Genomic DNA, 22,936 nt, shown 5'->3' with positions numbered 1-22,936 from the left:
TTCAAGAGATCAGAGGGTCAACTTATGACACAAAGAACAGAAATAATAAGGTAGCACTACACAAATGGAGCAACTTGAAAGCGTAGAAGAAGGGAAGCTTTGGTGCAACTAAAGTACAGGAACAGACAGCAGAGTGCATATGGCTGCACCAGATGGCAAAACGCAGATGATTGGGGTACACCAAGCATTACCTTGGAAAGCTGTCAATAAGGAATGATGGAAGATCCCAGAAAATTGTTGGTTAGAAGGCTGGCAGGAGGAGGGGGCTATGATAAGGGGTGGGACATGGCATAACCATGCACCACAGACATGGTGGGCATCAGAGAGGAATTATAGACTATCCCTGACATTGAGGTAGCTGACAGAGATCCTGGTTCCTTCCTGAACCCCTGGAAACACAGCCTGCAAAAGAGTGCACCTCTTAAATGAGACAGGAGTTCTGACCATCAACAATGAAGCAAGGGTATTTAATTCAGCTTGAAGAACAATGAAGAATAATATCTACCTCTGAAAATAATAACATAGAAAAAAAGAAAAAGGAATATTCTTATCTCCTTATCTTTCTGTAACAGATCTTCAAGAGGAACAAGATGTACCCGTAGTGGTTTTGTTATTAAAAATTTTGGCTAGAACAAGGAACGAGAATCTTATTTTCTTCTGCTTTTCCTTTGACACTTCACAGAGCTCTCTTACAGCAAAGTTAAGTACACGTGAATGTCTGCCATGGCCAAGATAATAAGCTTAAGTCATGAATTTGGCATGTCATTCTAAAGCAGTGGCACAGTATTTTATTCAAATGTTTGAGGAGTTCTAATATTAACACTTATTTGAAAAACATGAAGCAAGACAAGATTTGAACAAGCTAGGTATTAAAACAGGTTGTGCCACTGAACAGCTCTTACACTATCATTAAGTCATGTAATATTTCACACCTGCAGGCACAGTTTCATGGATACTAGAAACTACCCTAAGATCGTTCTGCTGCTGAAAAAAAAAAAAAAAGCTCCCTCTCCACAATGGCATAAAAGATTGAGCGGAGCAGAAATGGGCACAAGCTGCCAGGTAAACTGTAGCCATCTGACAATAACAAGAGACTGATGGAAAGGGAATCAAAAAACCAAACAGGCATCCTGAGATGCTTGTTGGTAAGAATGAAGAACTTTAGATATGAAGCTAAGCCCATCATCTAAATCAACAAGGTAGCTTAGATGTATGATTCTAACAACAGCTCTTAGAAAAAAAGGGAAGTCCTCCCTTCCTCCTCTTTTCCCCACGTGTTCTCATTATCCTGTCTGATGCTCCTTCTTTCGCTGGTTAAACCAACTCACTCTGGGATTATAGGAGCATCACTGAAAGCAGAAAGGAACAGAGCACGTGTCCAGAGCGGAGCAATGCAACCACCTCCTCTTAGCTACATTAAAATCGATTAACACATGTACATGCCATCAAACCACACTAAAGACGTTAGCTTTTTTTTTCACCCCAAAAAAACCCACACATCGTTAGCAGTTTTAACAAACGCACAGCTCACTGTGTTATCATAACAAGAGAATTAATCATATTTATGCAGCTATAACTACGTAACTGTCATTCACCAGCACATGAGATCAACAAAACTTTACGCCACGTTCTCATGCAAACATGAGCACTATCTTTCATCTTTTACTATTTCAAATCCCTTGTTTAATACACAGCTCAAGTGGTATTGTACAAAACAAAACAAGAAGAAAAAAAAAACAAAATGCAAACATTAATACTTACTGTTCCAGGCCTTGTGAAGTCAATACTTTGTGCTACACTTTGTCTCATCTGATTGCTAAACAAGCGAACACAAACACTTTGAAGATATTCTGGTGTGATCTAAAAATTAGGAAATAAAACAAGAGAACCAGATTATATAAAACTGACATTTTCTACCAGACAAGCGTTTGTATACTTGAGGGTTTCTGAGGGCTAGAAACCACACACTTGATGCAAGCGCAAGGTATATACTCAAACTATAGTTTTGTTTAGAAATTAAGAAAATTGTAAACTTTCTTCATCAGGGAATAGCTATGCTTTTCAGAACTTGCATTAGAAATTTCAGAATCTGGAAGAAAAAGTGAATTGTCACACCAGTGTTTGCATATAGATTTTCCTCAGTCAGGAAGTAAGTTCTCCAACAATAAGTATGAAGCAGTTTTAAGCTTTAGACATAAACGATACGCTGAAGTGTTACCTATCTGAAGAGAAGAATTTAAATCACAGTTGTAGAGAAGAGAGAATAAAAATAAGTTATGCAGTACAGGACTTTACTTTCCAAGGCAAAACATCTCAGCGGGTTTAGAGTTTTTGTTCTGAGAAATCTACACCACAGCAGAACTGCCTAACTGCAGAATAGTTATTTGTTACCCCAAAACAGAGGAGAGAGATTACAGAAAGGGGAATAGGGACACGTATAGCAAGAAAACAAGACCCTTCAAATTCAGAATGCTGTAATTTCAACATTATTTTATTCAGTGTCCAGCTCCGCTTTGGAGTGACAGAAACCAAGAATCCTAACGAAAGAGCACCATCAACTGGACACATTTGGGAAGGATCAAATGACTGCCTGGCACAAGGCTTACAAAAAAAAATTTAACAAGCATCTATCCTCCACCACAGAACGTAAGGGAATATCACCTCAGAGAGCAATGAAGCCTGAAACGGTAGGCAGGAAATGACTGCTATGTTTCTTATTGCTTTTGACACTCATGAAATGTATCAGCAGATACGTTTCCTAATCTGCTGTAAAACAAAATCCACACATGTAGGCAAATTCTTCCCTGCAGTAGTGATATAAGCAGACAGTAATCCCAGCTGTAGAGTGGCAAGCCACAAGATCTTCATGCTGATGAGAGGAGGAAGGTACATACTGATATTTCAGCAAGCAGCACGGGAACTCCAAGGTCATTCTCCCTGCTAACAATTCACAGATCCCTTAAAATCACCTAGAGGCCACTAACACCTGCTGTAAGAATCATCTTCAGGTTATACTGAAGTTATAGAACAGAGGCCTGCTTGCACAAAAGACGAAGTGTAAAACATCGTTGGATAAGAAATATCCGTAAGAAAGCTGTTCTTTCTCCAGTCAAATAAATACATGTGTGGCCCATTTGATACAGTAAACGACTCGCTCATCTCCCCAACCAGTTCCCTTTACCAACTAAATTAACAAGTTCAGCTTCACAGAACAGAGAGTAAAGCTTTTCCTCACTGAAATTTTGAATAAATAGAGAAGATTGTTTCCACCACTGTGCAACTTAAAGCAGACCTGGCAGCTGTTTTAAAATACACAAGGATTTCTGATGGGCTGAACTGCAGTCAGTGATCACAGTAACACCCTCTAATCACTACTTATGCCAAAGCTCAAAAGGAGACTCCCACGAGAGATCTGGGAGGTCTTGTGAAATGATGCTACTTTCTACAAGATTTCTGAGCTGACAACTCAACTCATGGCCTGCACCACCTTTATCCTAGTACACAGGGGCAATGGAAGAAACTCATCCCAAGCACTGTTTCATCAGTAAAGAGACACAATACTTACAGAAATGCTTCTAACTACGAAGTTTAATTCACTTTTTAGTGGCATTCTCTCTTCCATTTTTTGGGGGGGGGGGTGGAAGGAGTGAAGTAGGTACACATCCAAGTCACCTCTTACCATCTTGCCATTGACTGTTGCCTCCAAGGAATCCACAAGCTCTGCAGTGACTCCAATGAGATTATGGTAGTCTGCTTGCATTTTGTTAAATCGCTTCAGGTAGGTCATGGTCCTGTGCTCAGACTCCACTAGCTGTTGATGAAGATGCTGCAACATTTCTGTCAAGATAATAATAAAAAGGAAATAAATTCACTTTTTCAACTGAAAGGGCAGAGAACCCAGGAGCATTTTTACTGCTCTGAAGGGACAACTTTGGCTGCTGATGTGGAATTCTACCCAAAGGGTGGAACTTCACTGCAAGGATAATTCCACACTAGCAGTGTGATTTTATTTCATCATTACAAGTACTTATCTTAATTGCACAATCAAGTGCTTCACAGTTACGTATTGCAGCAATATAACTACAAGACAGTAAAAGTCACTGAATACGCTTGTGAAAAGGATACTGTTTTAAAACAAAGTCCTAAAACAAGAAGTTCTATGCTGTTAGAGACAAAACGAGTGTGATCATCTAATCAGAAGAATTTGTGACAAAATGCAGCCCAGATGTGGTTAAGTGATCTTGTTACCTACACACCAGATGCATGCAACATCTTATACGTTCACTAAAGTAACAGAAGGTAAAAACATTACAGAGTAACTGCAAAGCTCTAGCTGCTACTTCAAAAATAAAACAGAAAAGGAGAAAGAAAGTGACAAAGATTAATGCAAGTGCTTGGAAGGTTACATTGTAAAGCTGGGAGTTTTTTCCTGGTGATTTATAGACATAGTCCATTGACAATTAAATTATGTAGGTCTCTACATATTCTACAATACATACTAAGTCTTGCATCTTTTAAAGAAAATGGAACAGCTCAGAAAAAAAAAAAATCACCTACAAGTTAACCAGCTCTCCACTCATTCTTAAAATAGTGGATTCTTAGAAGTTGCAGGTAAGTCCCTACTTCATTTGATCATAGATGCCTTCAATTTTCCAACATTTTTTTTCAGGTGATTCCATTATTTTCTTGTTTATGGTGACCTATATTAGTTGCTTTTAATACCCCCTTCAGTTTCTGGAAATAACACCAATTTTTCTTTTTTATTTCTATTTATTTTGTCTAAATTAAAGAAAAGTAAAATTCCTAATACATTTTGCTTCTTCAGATTACGTTAATTTAGAGATGAAAGAAGCAAACTGAATGCCAAAATCTGTGTCCTGCATTCCTGTTTTCACACCTTTCAAAATTAACATTATACATGGAAGTCAGGAACACAATCTAGAGCTGGAACCAGAGCAGGCATCCCTACAACCAGACAAAACTATGAAAAGAGGCACAATAACGCTATTTTTACTCCTGATGCTTATGTATTTTGCTAAAACATTACATTTTAAAATAGTTTGATGAGAAGCCAGCTTTGCTCCTGTGTTGTGAAAAAGAGCTAGCACCCATCTGCAAACAGGCTGAATATTTACCATAAAACTTGCTGTTAAAACAAGGTGCAGGAATTAGCTTGACTATGGAATTCCAAACAGAGGTAGGATTCTTTTTCACAGATTTCAAAACTTCTTGGATTCGAATACAGCATTCCAAGCAGCCTCATATAACACAGTTCAGGTCCACACAGACCCAGAAGGCAGAAAAGGAAAGTAAATAGCTCAAGATGCAAAACTGGAAATTAGAAAAACAAATTCCTTTTCCTGGCTTTGAACAAACTTTGTCCATGACCTTTAAGGAAACCATCATGCGCTTTCATGATTCACTATCTCTTTCCGTAACAATATAAATCATACCTTCCCGTATCACAGAAGTGCTGGGAAACATAATTGATAAGTGGAAAACCGTGGGATAGTTATCTGGAGAATCCTACAGCAATATAAACTTTTACTGCACAGTTACGCTCTCTTTGAAAAAAAACTCAGCATGCACAACTGCTGTGTATACTGCCATGCTGTGCTGAGCTGAACACCTTGCAGCTATGAGAAACAAGCTGTGGACAATTTATGTACAGTTACTTAAAAATATAACTGTCCCTCGCCGTTTACTCCCCTGCTCTCTGAAGTCATGCACAAACCTCTGCTCTGTTCCATGGTGGCTTGCACACAAGGTAATAATCAGCAGAGTGAAGAACAGGGAGTGAAAGTGGTATCTAAATACCATGGCTTATCTTGCAGAACCTTCACAAGTTGTCTTCTACCATCAAGCTGTAATTAGTATATTGCTATCTGCAATATGTGTAAATATCACCCAAGTAACTGCACAGGAAGTTACTTGCTGACAAATTGCTTCTTAAAGCAATAAACACGTGGACTTCAGAGACAAGGCTGTCAGACAATACTGTTCAAGTAGAACTGCCCATAAGTCCATCATTATAAATGAAAAAGGTAATGAAAAAGGTAAGTCATCATGTAGCTTTTTGAATTCTGATCTTGATAGATCTTATGGATTTACAGGGTTTCTGAAATAGGCTGGTTTTATCCCATTTATACGAAAAGCAATAGATGGCACAACAGCTTGTTTCTGCTTTCAGAAAATTTAGCAAAATGAACTTTTTATGGGACCTTTTAGAGAAAAAAAGTGTATTAATAAACCAGCTATAAACCTTAGCTATAAATTTACAGTCTTAAAATAAAGCACAGAATGCAGAGAAGGTACATTTTCTTACTTCTGATCTATATGTTTTAATTTATAATTTTTTAAAAGACTTTATTTTATTCTGACAGCCTCCTCCCCTCTTAGAGTGGCTCCTTTCTGAGAATCATTCAAGAATCGGCACTCTGCACCTGATTTGTGACTGATGCTTTTTATCCACCTGCAAATCTAGCAATCCTAATGGTATTTTTTTTTATATACTTCCTTGGAGGGACAAAAACCCGTGTGAAATAACAGAGGCTGGGACAAGCCACAGGTTGTGTTCAAATACAGCAAAATGTACTTACAAATAAGAGCTAAGATAGATTCCAAAGACAACCCGAATTATTCTTCCTTGATAATAATCATTCAACTTTGAGTTAATTTTTATTTTATAGCCACCACTGCTAAACAACTACCACAGCCTTAGTATCGTATAGCTCTGAAACAAGAATACTAAATGCATTAAGACCCTGAGAACATCCGTTATACAAAGCAAACTGCTCTTCAGCACATTCTTCTTTTGCTTGGATGACCAAATTGGAATATATTTTTATTCAACTTCAGCTCAGAAGTTTCCAGGGGATATATCCAGAGCGTGACTTTCACTCAGAGGAAAGTCTGAAGCATCAAGTCATGAAACATAAATCTTCTCATCATTTGCTTGCTTTACATAGACTACTACAGAAAATTTCCAGTGATGAAAATACATCTTCCAACTACAGCCAGCAGGAAGAACTACAAAACCAATTCTCAACACAGCTCATGAGTGCTAGTCTTAGCAATTGAGAAACCGGCCAACTTACCCTTTTTCTGTTAAATCAAGGGATTAGCAGTTATAAACACTGGTCTTTACTGAGGAGTCAAAGAGAAGAATCATGAAACCGTGACATAGTTTGCATTTTTTACAGCACTATCTTCTCAAACAGTAATTTTACTAAAAAAGGCAAAATATTTCATGAAAGTTTCTCTTACTAGCAAGGCAGGAAGCTTTGACTGTTGGCATGTAACTGACCCGTGTACAGATGGCTGTTGTAAGAGCTGGTCCTACTCTGCTCCATTTTCCCCCCCTTGCATTCCTGCCACATCCCCATAATCAATACCAGCATTTATGCAGACTGATCAGGGAGCCACCAGCCCAGTTAAAAATTACTATTTAGCTGCTTGCTTGAAAGATTAAATCATTGCAATCTGAGTCAGAATGGGAAGAAGTGAGCTGCCACTGAAAGACACTTTTTCCATCTAAGTGACATTGCAGCAGCAATCAAACTGCCCCTGTAACGGGAAGCACAGAGTAACACAATGTTTGGTTTCTTTTTTTCCCCTCTCTCTCCCAACAGATAAATGCTTTCTACAGCCAACTTGTAATAAACTAGGGTTACAGAGGATTGAAAACAAGCTCCAGACCTAACACCTACCACAATCATTACTTTTACGTGGAGGGAAAGATGGGACAATAAAGAGCAGAGGACTAACCTGGTTTAGGAAGATAGAGTGTACAGTAAAGCCAGTGGCTCTGCAAAGTGAAGGTGCTGGCTTCAGGCATCTCCTGATACCCATTTTCTTGGCTTGCTCTCTCATCTATGTAATTATCTCTGCTCATTTGTCACGTCTTCTTAAGAAGAACATTTGGCAAATGGGTGAAGAGCCAGAGACTGTAGCAGGTTAGTCAGGAAAAGCACACCCACTAAACGCTCCAGGACATCTTCGAAAGCACATGCACCATCCCACCCAAACTTGAAGTGCTTCAGTATGTGAGACTAATGACTGGCAACTGTTTACAAAAGGCTGTTTAAGAGGACTCTCTGCCATACCACTCTTCACTCATATGTTACCTATTAATTTTCTTTACATTTCTTCTTCACTGATAATGTAAACATTCTCCAGCAGTGAGTACATACTGCAGATCCCACGTGATCCAAGAAACATACTGCAGAACTAATGTCTCAGACCCGGTACCTTCAAATGAGACAGACCTCAAATAGCCTTTACGAAAAATCCACCCTGACTCAAACTCTAAGGCATGTAACAGATCTACAAATTAAGGCTGTGTGGAGTCAATACTGTGACCATCTCTGTACTCATACAGAGCACAGAACTTACCGAAATAAAAGAATACTTAGGCCCTAAATAACTGAGGCCCATTCAAGTAGTTATGTCTTTCAAATCAGAGTATGGAATTACCGCCTTCAGGAATCTCCATGACAAGGAAAAAAAGTGACTTTTAGCAAATAAAGATCTATTACTCAATGAAATTCTAACAACGTAAAGCACAAACTTACAAAAAAAAATACCCAAACCTCACAATGAGAGATGACCTTCATTTTCTTTCTAATTCAATACACAACTAAAAAATTCTCAAGGTAAAACTACGATTAAAGCAACTCAGCAGGAAAAATTTTAGGAACCCAACCTGAGCTCATACAAATTCCCATCAACAAACTGAACACAAAAAGTCAATTGAAAAAATGAACGCAATGGACTTAGGACCTTCAATTCTATTTATTGAACCGATTTTTAAAAGGCATATACTTCAAGTGCCATCTGCATCTAATGGGATTTAGCACTGAAATAACCATTTTAAAGGACCCCAAGTTACTTAGATAAGTGTTTATGAACAGCCTACTTAAAATATTTAAGACATTCTTATTCAGAGATTCTTAGGAGATACCGATTTGTACTATGTTAAGAGTTTAAACAGGGTAAGTGAATAGGAACACAAATCTACTTTCTCTAAGAAGGTCTGACAGCCTTCAGAGTAAAGGACTGAGATGTGAAGCCTGGAAGATGCAGATAGGCCTAGGTGGGTACTGGAAACAAATCTGAGGAAACATGTTTTAATCATAACTAAAAACAGAGAGATGGCATGCATTTTGTACAGAGTTATCCACTTGTTTTTACCATAATTTTATTTCAGGACAGAACAGAGATAAAATGCAAATCCCACTAACAGGCTCCTTCCATTCCCAGCACATCTCTGTGCTCAAGCCCACGGGCTTCAAGCAGCCTGGCAATAGCTACCACCAAAACAGGGGTATGGATTTCAAAGGACTTTGACATGCATCAAAATATTTCCCTGTCATTTAGGCCTAATTTCCGCTACTTTTATAGCCCCTAATAATCTTACAGAATATCCTTACCGCATCTCCACATTTACCTTTGTTGCACTGTCCATTCTCCTTCTGTTGTATGAGTAGGAACTGTTCAGGAAAATATATTTCTTTTCAAGTATGCATTTAGTTCCAGAGATAGAACGAGAAATTCAACCAACTAGCACACCCAACCAAGCCAAATATTCCTGCAGCCCCAGGCAACAGCCCATGCCTGATGCTTCATGGAAAATCAGTAATAAATGAATCAAAATAAACACATAAAAATCTTTCAAGTGCACAACGTTATATAGAAACATGAGACTTTTTGCTGACCTTTGCACATACAAGATCCAAATCTGAAAATACGGTAAATCCAGACTAAATATATTAACAACAACAAAAAAGTCAAACTGCTCATAAAATCAATATACAAATATGCAAACAATATATTCTAACAAATATTTAGGGTTCAGTCAGGATCCAGTACGTTACTACATAAAGATGAATAAACAGAAAGAAATACAACTGTTCCATGTCACGCACACACACACACAAACTGCTCTAACATGGAAGTGAAAGCAGACTCTTTTGATCATTGCTCCTTATCCTGGCAAATAGAATTGCGCAGGAAAAATATCATTTCCAGCTCTCATTCAATTCCACAGTGGCATGATGTTTTAGGATGGAGTAAGATGTAGGAGGAAAAGGATTTTAAACCTGTCCTGTCAAAACAGGAGGCAGGCAGAAACAAAGACTGCAGTTTAGTTCTCTCTGCCTTGCCTTTAACTATACTGACCAAAAATGGAGAACATTATCTTGTCATACAGCTAGTTAGCCTGCAAATAAGGCCTGAAAACACAGCTTAAACAATATTAGAAGAAAAATTAGTCTGAAAGACAACTCATTTAATAAAACAGTGATTTCTGGAACCCTTAAAGGCTCTGGAAAACTTTCAGCTAGTCCCTGAAATGGCTAATTGAAAAGATTAAGAGCTTTCCAAACACAGAGAGAGGGGTCGGGCTTTGGGGTATCCTGTACATCACACACAGAAGCAGAGAAGGGTCATATAATAAATACACAGTTTCATATGCATCCATACATTGTCTTTGCATTACTTTTTCAAAAGTTTGGTTTTGAACATAGAGTTTTGAATGTTTCCTACCAAAACACATTAAACTGCAATGTTACTGCAGTTGTACAATAGATCTTACCAGCATACTCTTCTGATAAATTATACTGTCTCTTTACAGTAATTCTAATGATCTTCAAAGTATTTTCTCAAAAGGATACAAATAAAGTGAGAAGCCTGGGAGTCTGGCTGGCTTTGAGAGTCAGAGACAGGAACTTTTCCAATCTTGTCCTTAAATCCAATGTCCAAGAATCCTTCAAAAGAAAAACAAATGATGACAGCTGTTCGCCAAATATGTACGCTTTGCTGGAAGTACTGTTTGGATCACAGCAACCTTCCACTAGTAAACAAGGCATCCAACATTATAGTGAAAAGCTTTTCTTTCACTGTTACTGCAGTGAATGTGGTTGCTAACTACTCATAAAAGTACACCAAGAGTAAATTCAGTATTATTTCTATACAAGACTTATACTTGAACTAAAGCCACATCATGTTTTTAGAAAGCTGTCACACAGTATTGGTGCCTTGTATGAATAAGCAACAACTGCTTTTCAATTACAAGTACCTTTAAAATACAAGCAACTTGATAAAAAGATAATATGAATTTAGCATTTTTAAAATAAAGCACAAAATGAGCTATTTTCCATTCTTCAAAAGGAAATCCCTGAAGTCATCTTTCATTCCTGACAAAATCTGGGACTTTAGACTCTGTCTGTAACTACTGCAAGCGTCATGACGTGACATCAGTGGTCAGGGTACAACATTTCCAAAATACATTTGGAGAAAAAAAAATGACTCACGTATGAAAATCTGGACTAACGCATCAGCCACTAACTGGAATACTGTTTTCTGTCTCACATAGTGTCTCTGTCTCATAAGCACAAGAAAATAATAGTTAAGGAAAAAAAATACACCTAAGAATTCACTGATTACTCATTTCTTGTTTTTCAAACCTTCAGTTCAGCTGGTTTCTGCTTAAAAGCTAGCCAATAGATGAAAAAGCAGTTATCTTCCAATAAGTGAAAAAGCAACATGTTCCAAAAAAATAGCAGGGGCTTCCTACTTTACTGCTGTATTTGTATACATTGCAAGCTGCTCTTGCAGCTCGAACTTGCCCTTTTACCCTTATCTCACCATGTTGGAGAGTGTACAGAATTTACTTGCTGCATTCACCGGTTCAGTAACAAGCAGGGTGTACCACACAAGATGTTGTATATTAGCAAAGGAGCTGTGTCTGCTACAGAAAGAAGTGTATATTATTTTTTAATATATATTAAACAAGCAGCAAGGAACTCCAGCTATAAAGCATCAGATGCCTGAGAAAAAAGTAATGCTGTAAGAACACTGCTTGGTAGACTAGTGACTCACTGCTGTTCTTTCTCAAATGTAAAACAACCTGTGCTTCCACACTAACACAGAGTGAATTGTACAATTCCCACGAGAAAACATGAGTGACTGCGGACTAAGAGCTTTGACAGAGTTACTATGAATAAACCCCAGGATCTTGTCTTAGATAAGGCATTCCACAACAACAACAACAAAAAAAGCTGCTAAGTATAATTAAAAAAGTAGTCATATCCCAAGCCTGATGTCAACTAGCACATCTCATTATTTATAGCTAGTCCCAAAGGAAAATTGCAGCATACGCCTTTTTTGGTGTTAAACTAAAGCTCCTCATCAGCTGCTACATATAAAGTCAGCCCTAGGGCAAGCATCACTTCAGGTTTGATTTGATATCAAACCACGTGTGACAAAAACATGGATTAAAATACCCCTTCCCACCACAGTGACTGCCCACAGCCTCTTAGGTGAGCCAGCACGACCGCCCAGGTGGTAGGATGGTGGGGCACATCAAGCCCTGCAAACGGGGTTTACATGTACTTCACAAACAAATCTGTGCACATGTGCGTGCAGACATGGGGGAGCTCTATACCCACACATTCACATGCAATAAAGCAGCTCAGCTTCTCGATCCAGGTCAAGTGCAGCAGCACAGCCAGCTGTGTGCCACAAAACCAAGAAGTTAATGACAGTTTTCCACTGCAGGAACAAGCTGTCAGCAGGTGGAATGGGAGCAGCACCCTACCCAAAGGAATTGCCACTGATACTTCGCAGCTCCAGACAGCATCTCCTAAGCATCCCCCTGCCTGGTGCTCAGAAGGCAGTCAACGTGAAGGTGCTTTATTACCCCGTCATCAACAGAATAACTGTAGATTATCAGTGCACCTGGCAATGAAAATCTATTTTGAAGCTGAACCACACTAACTTTTATACTCTTTCCTCACCTTGCATGTGCATGCGCCTAAAAACTTGCACATGCCTAAGAACTGAACTCTGAAACAGCCACAGGCAAAGGCTAAAATGTAGTTAACAAGATTTATTAAGCAGTAAAAATGCCTGTGGCAAGAGTCACTAAGCCACTAAACACAGCTATGCTCTTCCAGTATTTCTGGGAAGAAAAAAAACAACAACTCCCAGGGAACACAGACAACACTGACTTATTGTCTCATTTAAGACAATTACATCCTCAATTTCTGCTACAGGAAGATTAGTTAATTACTTATAAAGTTGACTTTCTCTTTTCCACATTAAATGAAACTGCTTCAATCTTCTTATGCCTAGCTATCGTGTTTTAAAACCAAACTGTACACACAGTTAGTGGAATACCCCAGGGCAACATCCTCAAAGCACATAAGTGGAGTTGCACTACTACACAGTGACTCCCATAAGCAAGCATATTTCAGGGTTGTGTGGAAAGGAAGAAGAGGCATTTATTTATTTTTTTAATGTCAGCACACCATTTAAGACTCAAATATTTAAGATGTTACTCTGCTATTGATTACACTCCTCCATGAAACGTCTTGTTTTATAATTGTACAGTTTCTGTTAGAGGAAATGATAAAAGCAATTACCAAATCAAATATCATTTAACACCTACCATTCCAAGGGGAAAACAAACAAACAAACAAACACATCATAAATACAATTTCTGCAAAGTACCTGGAAAAGTTCTTTAAATGAAGGATGCACCATAGGGTTGGGAACGAAAGGCAAAGCATAGAAGGGAAGAAACTCTGTAGTCTGGCTCAGTGCAGCGCCTTTTGTTTCAAGGTATGCTTTAAAGTGAGAAATCCTTTCCTCAAGTTCAGCTTTGTCCTAGGAAATAAAACCACATATTTATTTAGAAGACTGCTGTTCTGAATCCACTGTAAAGCTGGCAGATGTAAGCAGAGACCTAAAGACATAAACTTCAAATTTGAAATCTCAGTGTATACAATTAGAGGTGTGAAAATATCAGTACACTGGTATTTTCCAAGATATTTCAGGAGCTCCACAATAAGGAACAAATTCCATCTCTGTACTTCACAATACAAGTGTCTGCTTTCATCTAAAATGTGGACTGCTGCCCAAAATCCAGATGTGTACTCTGTGACTTCTTACTAAGCATCCCATTGCCATCTGCACTAAAGACAAGTATATCAAGTAAAACAAATGAAGGCAATTTGAAGTTCAAACCATCAAGGAAACTTACAGGCTTTCCCACAGAGTGTTTCAAGAGGTATGTAGCAAAGTATATGTGAAGATAGAACTCCAGCTTCTGAGCAGCTGGTTCATTGTCCCGGACTGAAGATGAAACATGCTCCTCCCAGAGCTGGAAGAAAGCTTTCTGCTCACCATTTTCAAATGCTGCTAGCAAATCTTTCTGCAAAAGGCAAAAGCATTCAGTCAAAAAACAAACACAGAAGAGTAACATTTTTCAAAGGCTACCCAGGCTAGTCAATGAAGAATCCAAGTGCCATCTGAAGATGCTGAATTAAAGCTTTACCCAAAACCTCTTACCATTTGATGACTGGCTAAATATTCCTTCTCCAACTATCTCTAATGTCTTTGAGAGCCCGAATCACCCATTGATACAAGAAGCAAAGAATTTTCAAACATTGACTTGGGGACCCACCTTCACCATAAGAGAAAAACAAATACCTGCAGCATCTGAAAATCAACTTTTCAAAGTACATCAAGCTAAAAGCCTAAAATACTGTGAACTAGAACTACTGCCTCAGGTTCAGAAGGATTGAAGCTCTTCAAAAAAGCAAATGTGGAGGTTCCTGCACTGAAAGAAGACTGCTAGCAGCCTTCTCCAAATAAATAAGAATCGGTTCAGACAGTGCCGTAATAATTCACACAGTGGTTAGTGGACTTAAACCCTTTTGAGTATTATTCAAAATAAGTGCAAGTGATGCGTTACCTGCACAGGCAAGGCTTTTGAATCTCTCAAGGAAACACCTGCTGTTTTGGGTAGAGGCTTCCCTTTTATTTTACATTCCTTTGCAAATACCTTCACTGTTTCTTCAAATTCTGCAAAATCCAAATACTGCAAGATAAAAACATACAGAAATATTTTTCTTAGATTATTAGTGCTTCAAAGAGTGATCCATGAATTGCCAAAGTCCTTAAAAGTTTCTCTGTAGTATGGTCCATAAACGTTGAAAGATTATACAGGAACAAACAACTGTGTCTCACATGGTGAGAGCCTACCATTTCTTAACTTAGGTTTCCTTCTACATCTTAGACAACAGTATTTGAAACCAAGCACACTGTCTCTAAAAGTATGATGCCCCCCAGTTTAGACAGTAACTTAATGCAACCAAAGAAGAAAAAAAGAAAGAAAATCCATTACTGCCAACACCTCAGCTGAATAAAAAAGTAAATAACTTCCTTGCAGATAATGTTCTCGGCGGACAGAATTCTTAAGTGTGACTCTTCAGCAGCCACAAAGCTGGAATCCTAAGCCAGTTCACCCATGATATGTGAAGTTGCATTAGCCAAATCAACGGCCAGCTAACCAAGCATTGCTCATCTGAAGAAGAGAAGAACAGCCCCCTCTCTTCCTCCCACAATGTACAGTCATGATATTACATGTCTTCCCTCTCCTCCCCCATCTCATGAGCCTTAGTTATTGGTTGCTGTGGCAGGACATCACATTTTGTCTTGTAACCTTGATCTGGGTGTCCAACGCTGCCACAGAGAACTGGAATCATTTATTTTCTTCACTGTTAACATAAACAGTACTACGTTAATAATTGAGTACTTAGAACTTTTTAATTTGTTTTCTGAGAAACAAACAAACAAACAAAATAGGCTTTGTAAGATTTTGCCTTTTGATAAACTCTTTAGGCAGAGAGTCCAAGCTTTCAACAGACAGCCTGGGAAAAGCTGGGCACAATAGCGGCTGACTGCTGCCCCTGATCACAGCGCTGGCGCCTGCAGAACCGTGCAGCAAATTGGGTCACACAAGCACACGGTGCAGGTGGGAGGCTGCTGGTTTGTTTGCTGCTCACTTCAGGTCTCAGTCAGGCTACTGAGACTGTGCTGATCAAAGGAACGTGACAGTAACAAGCAACAGGGATCACAGCTTGTGTCCCTGTTCCCAGTCACAAACATCCCATTTAGCCAATTTATCTGGAAGGCAAAAGCACAAACCACCAGAGAAATGCCCACCCTTTAAAGTTTGCCTCTCGCATTTTTTTTCCATAGGACTGTTTCACACTTCAGAATATCATCTAATGGGCAATGTGGATAGAGGAGCACCTAGCTAGAGAACTGTGATTAGGCATTAAACCGTGGAGACCAGTGGTCTCAGGACTTCAGCCTGCGCTTTGTCATTTCTGGGGCTTTTATGTGCCTCTGCAATTTTATAGAGGTACAAAATCAGATGGCAGCTGAGCCACCTGGCTTAAGGCTCTCACCAGTGCCGCACGCTGGACCCGAGCCCCAGAGCTGTCCGGAATCTAATCAATTTAACTGTCCCTTTAACGAAAGCCTCGTTTACGACGAACAATAGATACTTTTTAATTATCAGACGTGTGGCTGCTGGCATTTAATGCACGTTAAACCCTGTGAACCTCTGACTTCCAGGCATAGCAAACGCTTGCCCGGCGGCACACCCACAGCACGCAGCGCTTACACCACCCTGCTCCCAAACACAAGTGTTCTGAACCCTCCCTTGCTCATTTCAACAAAAAAGGGTGGAAAAAGGGGGAAAGTAAGCGCACACCAACCTCTCTGACCAGCCCGAGCAGCTCGGCTTCGTAAGCCAGCACGTCGCCCATCGCCGAGCGGCACCGCCGGGGCTCACCGGCGACACACCTGGAGGGGAGAAGGGCAAGAGGGGAGGGTCAGCGGCCCCAAAGCAGCCCCACAGCGGTCTCAGAGCCCCCCAAAAAAACCCCAGAGCCCCCCGGCCCCACAGCGGCCCCGGGCCGGGCCAGGCCGCGGCCTACCTGCGGGCCGCCGCCGCCTCCGGTCGCCGTGGCAACCGCGGCCTCACGCCCCCACCTCCCTCCTGCGGCACGTGACCGCGCTCGGCCAATGCCAAGCGGGGACACGGCGTCACGTGGCGGGGGTGGTGGCGGCCTCGCCGTGATGGCGGCCGCTGCGGGGCGGCCCTTGGGGAGGGGGGGGGGGTGAGAGTCTGTGAGGGGTTGGGCTGGTTCTGTCTAACGGCTGCTGTATTTCAGTCCTCTCTTTTTTAAAGTTATTTGAGGAGTGTTTGTGGTCAAATTAATTAAAAAAAAAAAAAAAAAAAAAAGAAAGAAAAAAGACACACCACATTACCATACAGGTTGTGTAGCTCCCTTACACCCCGCACAGCCCAGAGGTTGTGGAGAAGTTGTGGGCGCCATCTTCTCTGCAGGCCTAAAGGCAGAGCTTTCGGATGCACAATTAAACAATTTCATAATAAGGTTTAATGCCACATGCTACAATATCCACACCTGCACACCTCTATGGCGCAGTCTGTTAAGCAAATGCAAACTGCAACTGTAATTTCTGTTCTTTTGGAAACAACGCATAGGCAAAGGTTACCTGCTCCATTTACTGCCCCCTTTAGAAAATTAATTAAGTTATCAGATAAAGGCAGAAGGGCTTTGCTTTTGGTGACAGCGAGCTGAGACACAGCCATGCCACAACCCGCACGGTGGAGAGGCAGAAGCCATCAGAGGAGGGACCCACAGGCACCCACTTTTCTATGAAAGACTTGCTAGAAACAGAAAAATGTCTTTGTATCACCAGTGATGCTCTCTCTGGGATTTTGGTCTCACCTGCACAGCTGTGTTTTCCTCTGCCCATACCTCAGGTGAACTCCTGGGAAGACTCATGTCCTCCTCGCCTCCCCACCACAGCCAGACACAACATGACACCATCTTCCTGCCTCTAAAAGGCTGCCAAAAGAGGCAGCAAGAACAGCCTGCAGTGCTCTGCCCCAGCCACGGATTTTGAACCGCAATAACCTCCCAAAAACCAGTAGCTAATCTCACCAGACAGCTCAGAGGCCCTGCTCTCTGCTGAGACCACTTCCTGGCCAAACCTTAACTTCCCAACACTGGCACTTCAGTATGAATGTGGTTCAGGGCACAGCCTGCCCTTGGCTAGTGATCTAAGGGTGTTTTTCTCCTTACGCAGGTTTTTTTTTTTTTTAATTGAAGGCACAGGGGAAAAAAAATCACCCTCAGACATTCTCAACAGATCTAAAATTATCGGTTTAATAAGAAAAATGTTGGGAAAAAGAGAGGTGATGGAAAACAGTTATGACAGAAACACGTCACACTGAGTGAGCGGGCACCAGCATCCCATCCATAACTCGTGGGAATCATCAGCCCACCACTGCTGCAAATAGCTCTGCTCCACTGCCAGCCTGCAGAGGGTTGGTATTTGAGAATGAAGCACTGAGGCAGACTGCTACTCTTTGGGAAAGGGAAGCAAGATGTGAAATACCTTACGCAGGGCAGAGGCAGCCTTTAGAGATCTATCCCCCCTGCCATGCCTTCCTTCTTCAAATGGTGGCTGTCCAGGCAGGGGACAGAGCAGTGGTTTGAGCCAGGACCGGTTCCTGCAGAAAGGGAATGTGGTGGCTGAGCTCAGGCAGAAGACACTCAGGGAGAATTATCTAATGATGCTAAAATCAGGTGTGAGGCTTCAGGACTGGGAGCAGCGCTTGTTCTGAAAGGGAAGATGAATATCTGATAGCTTGTGCAAGCCCTTTGCCACCTCCCCCTGAGCAAGTGTTTTGCTATAACGAACCTCAGCATCTCTCACTGGGGCATCACCCCCTGCTCAAGCACTCCAGATACGCTCCGTTTTGCCATATCCCTGAATTTATTTGTGCTGAGAATTCCAGACCTTGAAAAAACATCTGAACCATGGCAGAAGCTCAACAGACCGCTGTGCTTCTATGGTTTGCCACAGTATTGCTGTTCAAAGCTAAAATAGGTAGGCCCCTTTCTATTTATTTAGAAATAGATGCTGTGTGCCGCAAACAGAGACAGTTGTGTAGCCCTGTGGCTTCTTGGAGAACGTTAGCAGCCTGGACTTTGGATCAAAGATGTTTCTGGGCAGCACACTGCGAGTCCTAGAAAGCGCTCAGCAATGCCTAGAAAGCAGTTGGTAATTTCTAGAAAGCAAAGGGAAATTCCTAGAAAGTACTGGGAAATTTCCAGAAAGTGCTCTTATTCACATCCACATCCCAAGAAAGCATTTAGATATTTCTAGAAATGACTCTGTGATGCTTAGAGAGCACCTGAAATTTCCTAGAAAGCACAGGGAAAGGCCTGAAAAACTCTAGAAGAAAAAGCATCCTGAAATTCCCAGGAGGTACACCAAGGTGTTCAGAAAGCCCCTTGGAATTTCAGTGTGTAAATTCCTATAAAGATCTTGTTATTCCTAAAAAGAACATAGATACTCAAAAAAGAAAAAAAGGAAAAAAAAAAAAAAAAAGACACAAAGAAGTTTCAAGGAAGCAGTGAGAGATTCCTAGGATCTTGCCTGAATTCCTAGAAAGTACAGGAGCATCTTTATAAAGCACCAGGGAGGTGCTGGGCAATTTGTGTCCATCGTTAGGCTGTGTTCCCATTGCTCACCGCGCGACGTTCACCATTCCGGCTGGCTGGGCAGCTTCTGCGTGCACTGCTAAGTGCTCAGCTGGGTACACAGCTGAGCTGGCAATTAGAGCTTCTGGGTTAGGCTGTTTGTATACTAAATGAATCTGAATTCTAAATGAAACACTATGAAATGTCATCATCTGGCATCATCCAGCTCCCTGCTTAGAGGGTTTTTTTCCTGGGGACAGGTGGCACTGCCTCTGCCACAGAGCTGAATGTTCCTGGGGCTGGCTGCAGGTCCTGGGCTGGGCGGTGACCTGCTGCTAAATTAAAAACCAGGTTGCTATTTTCTATGCCCAAGTGGAAGATTTTGCAGGGAATTTCTTCTTTCAGTAGCCTTTCCAAGCGGTCGCATTAAAAATAAAAGCAAGCAGGCAAGAGGGGAACGTTTTTCAAAACTTAAACATCCTGTTATTTTCTGAGTCAAACTTCAGCTTTTAGTTGCTAAAAATGATTTTGGCTTGGATTTTCTGTGAATACTTTTAAAGGAGCATTTGGACAATAAATCAATCAGTTTTTGGTGGATGGCACATTATTGCCGGTTGGGTTTGGAGCACGGCCTGGCTCCTACTGGTACTGCCCAGGAGCAGAGAAGTTTGCTTGGACCACGGTCCTGCGCTCAGGCAGGGTACCCTGCCGTGCAAACACTGCTCACATTTCAAGTTACGCAGCAGCGTGACCCTCAGGGCCCTCTGCAAGGAAAACCGAGGCAATGTAATTGCAAAAGCTCTCTGTTTTCCACAGCATTGGGCGATCATAAAGCTGCTCTGTCTCCCTTGGATGTAGCTGCTGCCGAGCCACCAGCTTCTGTCCCCACCTTGCCCAGAAGGATGCGGTCAGCCCCATGCCAGGCTATTTACGTGCAGACCCTTCTCCAGTAATTTTCTGTAACCAAAGACTTTCCTGCCAAAAATGACAATCCATCCTTGGACCCTAAATTTCATGTGTAGGTTAAAGATAAAATGGTCTCAGTGTGAAGGTAAAGAAAACAGAGAACTGGCCCAGCCCTACCGGAGCTATCTCAGCTCTTCTGGGAAGACAGTGGTGGAACAAAAAGTTCATCCATCTTCTCATTGACAAGAAATGGAGAAAAACAATTAATTGGGAGAGCCAGCCTAATGCTGAGAACAAAGACACCACACCAATATTTCAGGTCTTTTTCCTTCACTTTGAAGGGGAAAAATTTGCTCCGTGGTTCATCCCTTGTAGGTTATCTTCGGAGGAACAATGTTCCCATAATTTCTGCTGACAATTAACCCTGCCTGCATGGCGGTTCTTCCCTGGGTCACCAGAGCAGCTATTAATTTATACCCTTGGCCGGGGATGCTGTTGCCATCCGAAGGGCTCTGCCCTTCCCCTCAAACAGCCCAGAGCCAAGGCCGCAGGCAGTGAGCCCTGGGGTGCTTCTATGTGCTGTCCTGCACACCAGGACCCACCTCACCTGGACCCTCATGGCACAGACCCTCTGCCATCCATTTTCTGCAAGTCCTTCACCAACACAAAGGAAAAGCAGTGGTGGGTGTTGTTTAAACACCCCCGTGCACACACATGGGGCAGCGGGCCTATCAGCCCAAGTGCATGGGGTTGGGATGTTTGTGGTTTATGGTTTCCAGGATCTCTGACTAGCTGGGATCCAAAGGGTTTGGGGCAGAAAATACAGCCCCCAACACAAAACTCCAGGCCTGGGCTCCTGCCAGCTGGGCCATTTGCCCACACACAGCAGGATTGGAGAGGCTGCGTGAAGCCAGGCCTGAGCTGAAACCCAGTGGCAGGGCCTGGGGCGGCTTCTCCTCACCTGAGGCACAGAGCACGGGGCCAGCCCAGTCCCGCCAGTGCCAGAAAACCACATTGCACTGGGCCTGGCACAGCCCAGTATATCCGCCACGTATCTTCACGAGGGGAAGAAAGAGCCTTGCTCCCATGTGGGGACACCCTGAGGAAAGATCAGCACCCTTGGGTGAAGGCCTTCAGAATCACTGGTCCCAGAGGGTGCAAGAAAACACCCCAAGCCCTACAGAGACCTCTCCCATCCTGCCACCGCCCCAGGGTTAAGGTGTGCCCAGAGCTGGGCCAAAAACCCAGCCCGTCACCACAGGGAACAACCAGGGGCAGGCTGGGGCCTGGGCGAGGCCGGGAGACGCTGCGGCCTGAAGGATGCGGGGAGATAAAGGGCCAAGTGCTCATTGTTATCAGCAGCGCCCAACCTCGGCAGGAATTGGCGAGGAGGAAGAGCTTGGCCTGGCCCTGGAAGGGAGGGGAGAGATAGGGAGGGCGGCACCGCCACCATGGGGAGAGTCCAGACAGAGAGATGCTGCCGGCCCCATCCCCAAACAGCCCCTCCTGGGAGCCGCCAGCATCTCCATCCCCACCCCAGGCCCCAGCATAGTGCCCCAAAGGTTTTTAATCCGAGTTAGACAGAAAAAATGGGACTAAGGACATGGCCAGGGCCTCCTGGGACCTGTCAGAAGCGGCACGCTTTCTGAAGTGATTTGTCACCAGGGTTCAGGGGGACGAGGCCCTTTACTCAGGAGGGACAGAAGCAGGCTTCCTGCCACCTCTGCCTCTCCCTGCGGCAAACCCAGGAGCATTAGGGCCAATTAAGGCCCTGGCAAGCACCCCAGGGGTGGGTTTCCCTACAGCATTCCCAGGTGGGCCCAGGAGAGGAGCACTTCCTGAGGAATCAGCACACCAGTGAGTCACTGGGGCTAAAGGACATTCGTTAAAGCAGCGTTCAGGCTTCTCACACATGTTCTCCAAAACCAGAGATCGGAAAGGCAGCAGCTGCCTCCATTTGAGCACAGCACGTAGCCGGTCCTGCAGTGCCCAGCCCCACCAGTCCCCAGGGAAGCTGCTCAGGCTCCTCAGCATACACTGAAAAGGGGATCAAGATCTAATAAAGAGGTGCAGACAGGCTGAAATCCCTGAAAGCCACTCACCGTGCATCCTCCTGCTGAGAGAGGAGTGACTTCTCAATCATCAGCCCGCCAGCAAGAGGTCAACTCACTGGAAAACTTTGTCCTACCCAGAGGAGCAGCTTTACCTTTCCCTGTGCACCATCCCACAGAGCTGCCCCTTCCCGCTCCCCCTCAGCTCAGAGGGACTCGCTCAGGTTTCAGATGCAGCCTCCTGCATGCTGCTGGGGCACCCGGTAATTCACCTGCTTCACCCTATAACCAGTAGCCATCTCCAGCAGCACTCATCCAGCTCCTCTCCACCACCCAGGCTCCTTGGCAGGACTGTCACGGCGCTGCTGACATTCTCCGGAGCAGCCCTAGAGAGAAAGCAGATGTCTTTGTGCACGCATCTCTGCAGTCACCCCGATCCATGCAGTTCCCATGTGTCTTTACACAGCACAGACAAGACACGGCAAGTGCAGAGCTGGGGAAGTGTGAACAGGCCAATTCCCAGATTTCCCTCCTGGGGTCCCCAGCACACATGACATTTTTATTCCACAGCCACCAAAAAGCTCTGCTGAAGATTTGGCCACC

General features: G+C 42.7%; 1 protein-coding gene across 1 annotated transcript in view; it reads right to left on the bottom strand.

The window, feature by feature from the left end:
* ARMC9 (armadillo repeat containing 9) overlaps positions 1-16,668 on the bottom strand; it is a 63,759-nt gene extending 47,091 nt beyond the window's left edge. The window contains exons 1-8 of the mRNA XM_084292301.1: positions 16,572-16,668; positions 14,759-14,884; positions 14,045-14,215; positions 13,513-13,668; positions 10,674-10,766; positions 9,449-9,473; positions 3,680-3,837; positions 1,762-1,860 (exon numbers count right to left, since the gene is read on the bottom strand). Of these exons, the coding sequence (XP_084148427.1) occupies positions 1,762-1,860; positions 3,680-3,837; positions 9,449-9,473; positions 10,674-10,766; positions 13,513-13,668; positions 14,045-14,215; positions 14,759-14,884; positions 16,572-16,622 (879 nt within the window). The 5' untranslated portion in view covers positions 16,623-16,668. The remainder of the gene's footprint in view (positions 1-1,761; positions 1,861-3,679; positions 3,838-9,448; positions 9,474-10,673; positions 10,767-13,512; positions 13,669-14,044; positions 14,216-14,758; positions 14,885-16,571) is intronic.
* Between the last annotated feature and the right edge of the window lie 6,268 nt (positions 16,669-22,936).

Source organism: Netta rufina, assembly GCF_964035555.1.
Source record: "Netta rufina genome assembly, chromosome: 9".
NCBI classification, from domain to species: Eukaryota; Metazoa; Chordata; class Aves; order Anseriformes; family Anatidae; genus Netta; species Netta rufina.
The sequence above is the reverse complement of the archived record's forward strand: the minus strand, read 5'-3'. Positions and strand labels throughout refer to the sequence as shown.